Below are 13,457 nucleotides of genomic sequence, written 5' to 3'. Positions count from 1 at the left end.
CAAACTCATGTCCATCGAGTCGGTGATGCCATCCAACCATCTCATCCTCTGTCATCCCCTTCTCCTGCCCTCAATCTTTCCCAGCATCAGGGTCTCTTCCAATGAGTCAGTTCTTCACATCAGGTGGCCAAAGTATTGGAGTTTCAGCTTCAGCATCAGTCCTTCCAATGAATATTCAGGACTGATTTCCTTCAGGATTGACTGGTTGGATCTCCTTGCAGTCCAAGGGACTCTCAAGAGTCTTCAACACCACAGTTCAAAAGCATCAATTCTTCAGCACTCAGCTTTCTTTATAGTCCAACTCTCATATCCATACATGACTACTGGAAAAACCATAGCTTTGACTAGATGGAACTTGGTTGGCAAAGCAATGCTAGGTTGGTCATAGCTTTTCTTCCAAGGAGCAAGTGTCTTTTAATTTCATGGCTGCAATCACCATCTGCAGTGATTCTGGAGCCCAAAAAAATAGTCTGTCACTGTTTCCATTGTTTCCCCATCTATTTGTCATGAAGTGATTGGACCGGATGCCATGATCTTAGTTTTTTGAATGTTTTGTTTTTAGCCAGCTTTTTCTCTCTCCTCTTTCACTTTCATCAAGAGGCTTGGTTCCTCTTTGCTTTCTGCCATGAGGGTGTTGTCATTTGCATATCTGAGGTTATTGATATTTCTCCTGGCAATCTTGACTCCAGCTTGTGCTTCATCCAGCCTGGTATTTCACATGATGTACTCTGCACATGAGTTAAATAAGCAGGGTGACAATATACAGCCTTGACATACTCCTTTCCCAATTTGGAGCCAGTCTGTTGTTCCATGTCTGGTTCTAACTGCTGCTTCTTGACCTGCATATAGATTTCTAGGAGGCAGGTAAAGTGGTCTGGTATTCCCATCTCTTTCATAATTTTCCAGTTTGTTGTGATCCACATAGTCAAAGGCTTTGGCATAGTCAATAAAGCAAAAGTAGATATTTTTCTGGAACTCTCTTGCTTTTTCTATGATCCAATGGCTGTTGGCAGTTTGATCTCTGGTTCTTTTGTGTTTTCTAAATCCAGCTTGAACATCTGGAATTTATTGGTTCATGTACTGTTGATGCCTGGCTTGAAGAATTTTGAGCATTACTTTGCTAGTGTGTGAGATGAGTGCATTTGTGCAGTAGTTTGAACATTCTTTGGCATTGCCTTTTTTAAAGATTGGAATGAAAACTGACCTTTTCCAGTCCTGTGACTACTGCTGAGTTTTCCAAATTTGCTGGCATATGATTGCAGCACTTTAACAGCATTATCTTTTAGGATTTGAAATAGCTCAGCTGGGTATTCAATCACCTCCACTAGCTTTGTTTGTAGTGATGCTTCCTAAGGCCCTGTTGATTTCTCATTCCAGGATGTCTGGCTCTAAGTGAGTGATCACACCATGGTGGTTATCTGGGTCATGAAGATTTTTTTTTGTATAGTTCTTTGTATTCTTTCCATCTCTTCCTAATCTCTTCAGTTTCTGTTAGGTCCATACCATTTCTGTCCTTTATTATGCTCATCTTTGCCTGAAATGTTCCCTTGGTATCTCTCATTTTCTTAAGAGATCTCTGGTCTTTCCTGTTCTACTGTTTTCCTCTATTTCTTTGCATTGATCACAGAGGAAAGCTTTCTTATCTCTCCTTGCTCTCCTTGAGAGAAATTAAACATTTGAATAAATGGAGGAATATAACATAGGTGTGGATCAGAAGATTCATGGCTTAAGAACAGAGTTGGAGGACTTACATACCTGATTTAAAGACTTACTGTTAAGATCCAGTAATTGAGATAGTGTGGTGTTGGTATACTGACAGACCTGTGGATCAGTGGAACATCGCATAGTCCTGTGTAAGACTGATTGATTTTCAGTAATGGTGCTAACGTAATTCAGTGGAGAAAGGATAGTCATTTTAACAGATGAGGTGGAACAACTATATCCCTATGCAAATAAATGAACTACAGTCCTTTCTTGCATCATACACAGTGACAAACTCCAAATGTATTATATAATTAAATGTTTAAATAGTGTAAATGGAGAAAAATGAGGAAATTTTCTCAGCCTTGAAGCAGGCAATAATTCCTTAGATTGAATATAAAACACATGAACCTTAAAAGAAAAAAATGATAAAATTCATTTAAATGAAAAGCTTCTATTCCTTAAAAATATCCCATTAATAAAATGAAAGGGCAGGAATTCCCTGGTGGTCCATTGGTTAGGATTACGGGCTTCCACTGCAGGGGGCTCAGGTTCTATCCCTGGTGTGGAACTAAGATCCTTTATGCTGTGTGGTGAGGGGGAGGGAGGGAAAGGCAAACCAAAGATTGGAAAGGAGTTACAGCACATAACCTGTATTCAGAATATATAGAAGGACTTATATTCAGATGATATATAATAATAAGTTGGAGATAATCCATTAAAATTAGAAAAAGATTTGAGCTGATAACTATATGAATGGCTAATAAGCACACTTTTAAAATGCACAATATTATTAGCCATCAGGGAAACGCAAAGTGAAAACACAAGGAAATACTACTACATAGAGAATGGTGAAAATTGCAGAGCATGTTTGGAGAGGAACTGGAACTGAACCTTTCATATATTACTAGTGGGAATGTAAAACAATGTGACCACTTTGCAAAATAATTTGACAGTCCTTTTAAAACTAGATGTACAATTACCATATGATCTGGTAATTTGATTTGTAGGTAAATATTTAATGGAAAAGGAAGGAGAGGAACAGCAAGACATTACTAGGAGTATTGCTGCTGTTTAGTCACTAAGTCGTGGCCAACTCTTTGTGACCCCATGGACTGTAGCCTGCCAAGCTTCTCTGTCCATGGGATTTTCCAGGCAAGATTATTGGAGTGGGCTGCCATGCACTTCTCCAGGGGATCTTTCTGACCCAGAGACTGAGCCTGTGTCTCCTGCTTGGCAGGCAGATTCTTTACCACTGTGCCACCTGGGAAGCCCCGATAGAAGTGTTAAAGCTCTGTGTAGAGAGGTCTGTCAATACGGTGGGAGTCTCAGCAATAAAAAGAAATGATCTACTGAACATGCAATGACAAGTATAAATCTTAACATTATGCTAACTTAACTCAAATACAAAAGAGCAAAACTGTTGACTTCATATATATGAAATTTTAGAAAAAGAAAATTTATAGAGATAGAAAGATCTGTGATTGTCCACGTGGGTGGATGGGGGAGTAGGTGGTGGTATGGTGGTGATTGTGAGAGTTTGACTGGTATGAGGGGTGCAAGGGAGCCTCCTGGGGTGATAGAAGTATTCTATTTCTTGATGGTGATGATCGTTACAGGAATTTCTACATTTACAGAAATCCATAGAACTATACACTTAAAATGGTTGCATTTTATTTACATAAAAATACATCGGTAAAGTTGATTAAAACTAAATAATTTATTTTATTAGTTGAGATATATTATCCTGCTAGTTTTATAATACTGAAATGATATTTCTTTTTAAATTACCCCTATAAGTTTTAATATATATTTTAGTAATTGTTATTTTTCCTTTGTTTTTTCATTTGTTCTCTTTTTTTTGTCATTGTTATATTTAAGTGGGAAAAAAAGTATTTTGATTTTTCTTATACAGGATTATTATAAAAAACAAATTCAGATACACTCAGAAATGAAAATTCCTTTTATCTTCTCACCTGTCTTACAGTGTTATTAATAGTTTGAGGTATATTCTTCAGATTTTTTAATACATATGTAAAACAAATATGTTTATAAATAGAATCATACAGAAGGACTGTTCTGTTAATCATTTCCCTCTGACTTATTTGTATCATTATTTGAACCAAACTACAAGTCCTTAAAATGACAGTTTAGTTTATATGAGGTGTATATTGTTGAGGAAGATACAGTAATTGACTCTTGATGTAAAAATGGGCTTTTGATCTCAGTCCTCTTAGTGTCTTGTCAAAGAGTTGGATATGTAAACAGGTAATTATAATACGGGATAATGTACAGTGGTGATAATAGGGAAACAACTTTTTCTAGAAGTATTTGGTATGGAAAAATTGATTCAGATTAGAGGATTGTAGAAGACCCTGTGGATCTGTGCCCTGAGTGGATAAAAAGGATTTGGACAGATAATGGAAGCAAAAAATCATGGAAATTTCACTTTTGGGAACAGTAGACACTTACTGTGTCACAGTTCTGCAGGCTAGGAGTTTGAAAACAAGGTTGATGGAGTTGATTCTTTCTGAGGGCTGTGAGAGAGAATGTCTCCCACTCCTCTTTGTTAGCTTTTGGCAGCTTCAGGTGTTCCTTGGCTTGGAGTTGGTCTCCCTGTGTCCGACTCTTTGCAGCCCCAAGCAGTGCAGCCCACCAGGCTCCTCTGCCCATGGGATTCTCTAGGCAAGAATATAGGAGTGGGTAGCCATTCCCTTCTTCAGGGGACCTTCCTGACCCAGGGATCGAACCCAGGTTTCCTGCATTGCAGTCAAGTTCTTTACCGTCTGCGCCACCAGGGAAGCCCATGCTTCTCATTAATCACTGTTATTTAACTGGGTGGTGCTGTCAGCAGGCTGTGATTATAAAGCTGATCAAGAAGCATGATCAGCATGAAGATTCAACTGTCACTGTATCCAATTGGTGAAAAAGAATTTTTTTCTAATGTTTAAAAGTTGGACTCATTTCTTGCCTTATACACAGTAAATTCAAGGTTAATATTCAATATGTACTTTCTTTTTAAAAATTCACCATTATCTTTGCTTTGTAATTTATTTAAAAAATTTGTGCAATATTTTACACAAAATGAAGAGTATATAAGATAATATGTTTCAATTTAAGAGTAACAAAAAGAGGACATATGATCTATCATTCAGGTTAAAAAACAGAAATTATTGGCATTTTAGAACACTAAGTGTGCCGCACCTCCTGTCCCCATTCCTGTTCCCTGAGGTGCCATGATCCTGACTTAATGTGCTAACAGTCTTTTATTTTTCTTTATAGTTTTATTCTCTCTGGATATCTCCTAGACAACATATTATTTACTTTGAGAAAATGCGCAGTGTACTTGGCTTTAGAGTTAGGAAGGGACAGCATTACCATAGTTAGTAAAAGCTTCTGGGAGACAAGCTGACTAGTCTGACATCGGATTCACTGAACTTCTAGAGATTCTACTCAGGTAATCCTTAAGCAGTGTAATGAGTTAGTTCTGGAAACATAAGGCCATCTTGATCTGATATATGGCAGTGCTAGGGTTTGGGCTCGGTATTGCAGCCTTCTTCAATAGGTATATGATCATATGGAAAGAGTGCTATTGTGCCATTGTTTATTTTTGATTTTTGAGCTCTTTGTGGTCTTCCAAAACTTAGGAGTAGATTAAATAAAGCAGAATACATCTGGGAGGTTCTCAGCTGATCCAGGTAGCAAGGGAAGGTGGGGTGAGTAAATATATCAAGACAAGCCAAATATAAATAAAAATCTGGAATAGGCTTATGGGCATCCTTTCCTTAGGGACCAGTGTCAGTGGTCATCTTGGTGATGACAGTTTATCCTGCTGTCTCAGGAGTTACTTTGCTACAACTGAACTAGTTGCCCTTCAGATGCAGTGCACAGCTGGCATCCTGGAACCTCTCTTCACAATCCGATCCTCCTAAACATTGCTATTGCCTCTCTCCCATATTAGACCTTCTATATTCTAGGTTATCATCCTTATTAAACTTTTACTTTTTTAGTGGAATACACTCTCCAGTTTCTTCTTGAGAAAAGATGCAGGGAAGGTAAACATTTTGAGATCTCTCATGTCTGAGACAATATCTTTACTTTTTCATAAGATGGTTTGGGTGCAGAATTCTAGATTGGAAATAATTTTCCTTTATAATTTTGAAGAAATGGTTCCGTTGTCATCCGTCTTCCTTCCAGTATGACTGTGGAGAAGACTGAAGTCTGAGTCCTGATTCTTTGTATGTGACCTGTATTTTCTTTCAGGAATCTTAGAGAATCCTCTTTTTGTTCCTTAATTGTGATATTTCACAGTGGCGTGCCTCAGTGTCGGTCTCATTCTTTATTTGTTTATACTTAACACTTGGTAGATGTTTTTAAATGGTCACCTCATATCCTTCCATACTAGGAAAATTTCTGAAATTCTTTTATTTCGTTCCAACTTTTTTCTTCCCCTGTTTTCTTTTTCTGAAACTCCTGTTATTCAGGAGCTTGGTATTGATCATTGGTCGTCTTGGACTGATCCTCTAGTAGTGTTCCCGTTTCTCTCCTCTTTTTTCTCTGGTTCCTGGAAGACTGCCTCAGTTTTATCCTCTGTGCCTCATTTTAGCTATTGTGTTTTTAGTTTCTCAGAACTCTTTATTTTTTAATGTTCTTTATTAAATTGTATTTTGTTCCTGCTCTTTGGATATATCTTCTCTTATTTCTGTGAAGAATGTAAATTTATAAATGTATATGTAAGTAAATGGTATGCTTTGTGTTAGAGGTTTTTGCTTGGATGACTAGTAATACTTGGCTGTCTGCTCATGGTTAAAAGTGGAGGACTAAGAAGCTGATTGGGAACTCTACTTTGGGTACAGAATTGATACTAGTAAATGTGCCTATGTACCTCAAAGATGCTCTTGTTTTTCTCTCTCCAGAAAGTAACTCTCCAATCTTCTGCTGAGGTGGGGAAGGGCCGGTTGCCTAGCATCATGGAGAAGGGAGCAGGTCTAGGAATAAAAGTGCTTTTCAAACAACTTTAATGGAATCTTCCTTGTTTTAACCCCCCTCTTCTTTCTCCACCACCTGCTGCTCCTCTATTTCCAGAAGTAATTGGTATTGCCTTCTGTGGATTCTCCAGTGTAAAGTGTGTTGTGTCTCATTTATTTTTTGCTGCCAGGCTATGATTTGGCTTTCCTCGGTCTGCTAAACCACTTATTAATATTCATCCATTCACTATCAGTCTTTCAAGATTTTGTTGCTCTTATCTCTTCTTATGAGTTTATGTCTAAAAGTCTTTTATTGCATTTTAGTGGGTTTTCATGATAGAGTGAAATTATATGCATGTTTTTAATTTGCCATCTTAATCCTAAAGCCCTGACTTTTAAAATGTTTAACATATGTCTCACCTTTTGAGACTTGAAAAGATTATTAAAATGAACCCTTTTCATCTCTTGCTTTGGTTTTTACATTCATATTTATAATACATGAAACTCATTTGAACTCCTTGAGACTATATGAACTCGAGGATTTATAAATGAATTCAGAGTTTGTGAATAAAGAAGTTGATTGTTTTTTTAAATTTGCTCTTGTAGGAAAGTGGAAAGGTTTCTGAATATCCAGCAGTGATTGTGGAGCCAGTTCCAAGTGCCAGATTAGAGCAGGGCTATGCAGCCCAGGTTCTGGTTTATGATGATGAGACTTATATGATGCAAGATGTGGCAGAAGAACAAGAAGTTGAGACCGAGAATGTGGAAACAGGTAGACATCTCATAAAATGTTTATTATTTTTAACTTTCTCATTTTGTAAGTGTCAACATAACTATTGCCAATTGAATAATATACCAAAAAATCTCTTTTTAATGCTATTTAACATAGCTTGGAAATGAGTGAAACATTTCTTAAGAGAGTTTATATTTATAGGAAGTTCTACATAATTCTTTGAGGTATAACAATCTCATATCATTGACTCTAAATTACAGACCGATAATAATAAAACTATTTTTGTCATTTTTTCCTGGGAGTGGCAATATTGACTAGTTGTTATTTGTAGAAGTCAGTAGACCAGTATATGATTTTTCTTAATTAAAAAAATAAAGTGTCCTCATTTCATAGCAGATTAGTTTCTTTTAACCAGTAGCATTAGAGCAGTATCATTTCTTTTTCTCTAGCTCAAAAGCGTCTTTGTGGTAGTGTATCAAATTCCTCTTTGCTTTTTTGTCTTCTTAGAAATTTTGAGGAAAAAAAAAATTTTGGTATTTCAGTAAGTCTGTGGTGAGATAACTGTATGTTTAGTTGGGTATTAGTAGTGTATGTATAATTCTTGGAGAAACCTTTTCATTTTTGCCATTGACCATAAAGAAAAAAGGATTTTTTTTACCAGAAAGATTGTAGTGACAATTTTATAAAATAAACATTAAAATTTTTCTTTATTAGTTAATAGGAAAAGAAATCCTTATATTTGGTTTGCAATCCTAATAAAAATTTCTAGTACTTCAGATAAATTTCTTTAAATGTAGCAGAATCTCATGATTAAAAAATTTTTACTTGATGTCTTTCGGCTTATTGAGGCCCAGTTGTACCCCCTGGGACTATTAGCTTCCTTCAGCTTAAACCTGTTCTTCCTCCACAGTTTTATTTTTTGTTGAGCTGGGGGATTGAAACTTACCTTGCTCTTTGGAGGTACAATGATGACAGCCCTGCCGGCAAACCCCGTGTGCAGTGGTAATCAAGTCATTTTATTAAAACAGATAGCTAAACACTTCATAAAGACTTCGTGGCTATAGTCTGGAGTGGTACTTGATTTACAGTGCAAGTAGCAGGAAGATACTTCTTTTTTTTTTTTTGAGAGTTTGGAGAGTTTTCCAGTCTAAAGCTACAAGTTTAGTGGCGGAGATGAATTTTCCTTGAGGAAAAGAAGAGCACTTATAAAAGTATTATGCAGGATGATATTTTGAAGTAGATATTGTAACTGATTTTATTATAGGAGCATAACTAAATAGAACTAATGAAACAAGGAAAGTGTGATAGCTTAAGTTGAATAAAAAAAATAGAACTGATTGAAATTTCTGGGAAATGTTTTGATCAAAAAAAAAATAAGAAAAGCCATGATTTTGGTAGTAAATTGGAAGCTTGGAAAAATGAAAATTATAGTGCTAAATTTGTATCAGTAGAAATTTAAATTCACATTAAAATACCAGAGCATGTTCACCAGATCTTACTGGTTATACAGTTAATGGTCAACAGTTCATTAATTTAATATTAATTAATTAATTAATTAATTAATATGGCAAAAAGAATTCCAAATAGGAAGTGGATATAATCCATTTAAGGGATTTTATTTTCTTCTTGAACTCACTGAGGGGTGATGATATAGTTTGCATTACAGAGATAAAAGTGATTATTTATAATTTTGAAAAAGAGGATATACATCGCTTCTCGGCCTTTTGGCTAAGATCAAGTGCGAAAAAGAGGATATACAAAGTCTGGATAAAAGAACTATTACTTTAATGGCATTATGAAAGTAGTTTTTGAATACTTGATAATATTTTTTAGATTTATTTTTCTTCAACACTAAAAGGAAATTTTAATAAATAGCTTACATTATTCTGAAACAGTCTAAAAGTACTGAGAAGTTCATCTTACATTTTGTTTTTAATTCCATTCTGGCTCATGGATTTTAAAACTCGTTTTACTTCTGAAATCCATATTACTTAAAATATAGAATAGGATAGTGTAGCTATTCTTGGCTTTCTTTACAGAACAACACTGTAAGATATAACATTCAGATATAACATTTTTAAAAACAATGCCAAATTCAGAATGAAAACTACTGGCTCATACATTTGTAATCAGAACACTCACATTTATTCATCATAAGGCATGCAGAACTTGGAGACTACAATATACTAATTTATTTAAAAATGCCCTGGCTCATAGTAACTTAGTAAGATTGTTAATATACATAGATTAGTTTAAAATCAGTTAATCTGAGCTGAATTATGTTTTTTCTTGAAGACTAAAATGCAGTTTTACATGAGTTAAAATCTACACTTGATCTTAGCCAAAAGGCCGAGAAGCGATGAGTTAAAATCTAAATAAATTTTAATTCTCCTGATATCTAGAACCTACACAGATGAATAAAGGTTGTTATGACTTATTGTAATACATGTTTCCTTTTAGTGGATTTGGATCAGGTTCATTTCTTGTGGTGATAATAAATATTTCATTTAAATCTCAGATATATGTAGGTTTTGGAGAAGAAAATAATTGGGAAGGAAAGGAAAGGAATATTTATAAGATGGCTGTAGCAGTTTCTGTTTGGTGAATTGGTAGAAATGAGATCTGTATAGAAAAGAGTGCCTTTTGCCCATCTGGGAAACACTTCTTGGAATGATCCTACATTATCATTTAGATTACATTAGTCCACAAATGTTCATAATTGTGTTTATTGATCTGTTATATCAGTTCTCTGTATGTTTTCATTGAAGTTTTTCTTCTTTTATTCCTTTATACCCATACATACATGTCTGTATGAGAAGCAGTATTCATAGTGTCATCCAGGCAGGAGTACTAAAATCATACAATGATGTACATTTATCTGTCTTCATTATTTTGTGTATAAAATGATTTATTTTGTTAGTGATAACTATACACTGTCTTTCTTCACTTTTTTTATAGACTGAACATCTTCATTTCCCTCACAGAGCTTGTGTGTAATAGTAATCTTCTCTTAATTTATATAGGAAAACCCAAATATATTTGAAACTTTAAAAAAGCAGACATATTTATCTAAACCTATAAGTTGCTTTTTGATGATAGCTAAAGTTTAGTAATCATAAGGAACTTCTGTGAAATAGTGACAAAGTATGGATGAAGGGTGGTCTTGACTGTGGCAGACTGAAATACCTTTGCCAGAGGCTGCAGACTCCAGCAGTTCCAGGAGGCTGCTGGGGAGACTGATGTGTTGAGTTGGGGGTGGAGAGGCATCTCTTGGATTCCCTACTAAGATGTGGAAATCAGTTTTTATGTTCACTCTTTAAAAAAATACATATATAAATAATATAAATTTTAAAAGGTTGTTACAGATTACCATGTAAAAAGTAATGTTTATACCAATACAATCAATAGTAAGTTTTCTCAGAAAACTTTTAAGACTTGCCTGAAAAGATGGAGCTGTTTAGCACCTGCTTCTTCATTTTGTACCTTAACTTAAACTATATTTATACTCATAACCCTCCAATTTGTGAAAACATATTAGTAAATATTTTGTGTTTGTTATGTGCCAGGGCACTGTGTTCAACATGTTTGTTTCCCACAAGGAGGTAGTAATTTATATTTTGTGGAGATAAGATACATGTATTATAAAAAAATATAAACCAACATAAAATCAACTGAGCACTATTTATAAATTCAAAGAAATGTTCAGAAGAGGAAAGTCCAATTACAGGATTAGGGAATGTTTTAGAGAAAGTAAAGGAGGAAGACAAATGATAGGATTTGGATGAGGTAGCAGGTAGGCGAATGGCATGTAGAATGAGGGAAATATAGTTAACAAATGGGTGGAATGTAGAAATTCAAGATACGTTTAGGAGATACTGAGTAAATGAGATATTAATAGGTTCCATTAAGAATTGTGACTAGTGTGTGATTTGAACTTAAGAGTTAGTAATTAAGCATATAATAAACGGCAAGATCTGGAGGGTTTTGAGTAGATGCTCATAGATGATTAGTATCTCGGTACACAGGATGAACTGTAACTGTGAAGCCGAAAGACCAGCTGTTGTGGTACGAGGCAGGGACGGCTTGAGAAGCGCTGAGATGAGGTAGGGGCAACAGGGGCCTTCTCAGGGGGCGCTGACGGTGAAGAGCCCCCCGCCCAGTGTGGGGGACTGAGACCTGGGTTCAGCTCCTGGTCCAGGGAGATCCCCTTGAGGAGAAAGGGCACTCCACTCCAGTGTTCTTGCCGAGAGAATCCCGTGGACTGCAGAGAGTTGGACACGACTGAGCGTCCGAGTCATGCACAGAAGCAGTAGGAACAGAAGGGGCTTATATAAGCAAATACTACTATGTAAGATCTAATAAGACTTGGCATGATAGATTATGAGAAGAAACAGAATTAATTAAGATATTACTCAGTTTTTTTACCTTAAGAATGATGCAAGTATCATAAAGGAGTTTGGGGAAAGCACATAAGTTTGACAATAAGCATGTTGATTTTGATTTGAAGCAGGGCATCTGAGGGGATATATTTAGGTATTTAAAAAGACATGTAAATGTATGGTCAGTATCCCATCACAAAAGAGAGGGCATATTCAAATTGGGATAATTTAAAGAATGTTTTAATAAATGGATAGTTACAAATATGTCAGCGAGTGTAGGGTGACCATAAGTAATAGCATGGTACTCGTGAGCTAGCAGTAATAGAGTTATTTCTGTCCTTTGGCCCAAGGGCCAGAGGGAAGGGTTACTGGAACCCAGAAGAAGAGAGCCCTGGAGAGAGGGTTACCTTGAGAGGGTCTGGAACCTTTGGTCAAAGGACATAGCTGACTTGAGGGCAGTACCACCTAGAAGGAGCCCAGGGAAGTCAGCCTCCTGGGACAGAACAGAGAGGAGGGTGGGGAGTAGATCCACAGAGCACATGGAAGACTTACCTAGTGCAACTGAGGCTTAGTACAGCGAGCTCAAGGAGAGACTAATTGGAGAATCATCCTCATTGAAACCACTGAAATAAATAAAAGCGCCAGGGGGAGAGGAATTTGAAAGATCTCCTCAGGGCAAGATTTTAAATTCTATATTTGTCACTCTGTACTCACAAAGGACACAGAATTAAGAAATTAACCTTAAGGAATGTTTACATTTTGAAGATGTGAATAAGAGCCAAAGAGTAGTCAAATATGATAGAAAATCCTGGGTGACTAATCCTGAGCTTAATTTTTTTTTCTTTTAAGCCTTTTAAGTAGCTTTCTTTAATAGGAAAGGGAAGAATATTGATTGGGTTAGTTAGTCTTGGTTTCAGGTTTCTGCTTTATCACTTACTTGACAATAATTAACCTTTTCAGAGTCTATCTTACTGTGAAAAGATAGGAGTTCAAGGTTGTGAAGATTATATAAAATAAACCTATAAAACACAGTGCTTGTGATGTAAGTACACCATAAGTGTTCCTTAACTTCATTAACACCTCTCTTCGTGCCTTCAGATATGGAGAAGGTCTTTTATACATTGAAACACAAAATTTGTTTAATACTTCTCTACTTCTCTGTTGTAGTACTTCTCTTTCCTTTCACTTTGACTTTTTAAAAAGACAAATATTTTATACCATAAGTCTGTACTTTTTCTTTCTCGTTCCCTCCTTAACTTACTGTGCTCTGGTATCTACATTTATCATTCTCCTGAAGCTCTTTTGTTTATCAGATTTCAAAGTCCACTCCTCTATCAAATTCACTGACCCGTGGAATCATGTAGAAGTAGAGCCTTTTAAATCTGGCCTTCTTAGCTACAGAAACACTGTACTCTAGCTGTTTCCTTTCTGACCTCTGCGTGGCTGTGCTATTTATGCTTTTGAGCTTTTGCTCAAATATAGTTTTCTATCAGGAATGTCAAGTATTATTCATACTTTCAGGCCCAACTACATGAAACTGCCCACACTCCCTCTCCTGATCTTCTGTTAGACCAACTGGATGTAGGCACTTGATCATTTACTTTCTTATACTATTCTTGTGTGTATACTCCTTTTGTTTTCAAAGTAAGCATACAAGCCCCTTGAATACAGGGCCCA

At 36.0% G+C, this 13,457-nt stretch overlaps 1 protein-coding gene and 1 pseudogene across 6 annotated transcripts in view; one reads left to right on the top strand and one right to left on the bottom strand.

The window, feature by feature from the left end:
• ELF2 (E74 like ETS transcription factor 2) overlaps positions 1-13,457 on the top strand; it is a 70,050-nt gene that overhangs the window by 14,446 nt on the left and 42,147 nt on the right. For 4 of the 6 annotated variants that reach the window (XM_043902438.1, XM_043902437.1, XM_043902436.1 and 1 more), the window contains one exon: positions 7,275-7,440. In XM_043902438.1, coding sequence (XP_043758373.1) covers positions 7,275-7,440 — 166 coding nt within the window. Of the gene's footprint in view, positions 1-7,274; positions 7,441-13,457 lie in introns of those variants that run through there. The other 2 variants (XM_043902445.1, XM_043902444.1) reach the window with 1 other exon arrangement.
• LOC122695696 lies at positions 9,630-9,762 on the bottom strand (annotated as a pseudogene).

This window comes from Cervus elaphus, chromosome 5, assembly GCF_910594005.1.
Source record: "Cervus elaphus chromosome 5, mCerEla1.1, whole genome shotgun sequence".
NCBI classification, from domain to species: Eukaryota; Metazoa; Chordata; class Mammalia; order Artiodactyla; family Cervidae; genus Cervus; species Cervus elaphus.
Note: the sequence above shows the minus strand (reverse complement) of the source record. Positions and strands in the feature narration are given on the sequence as shown.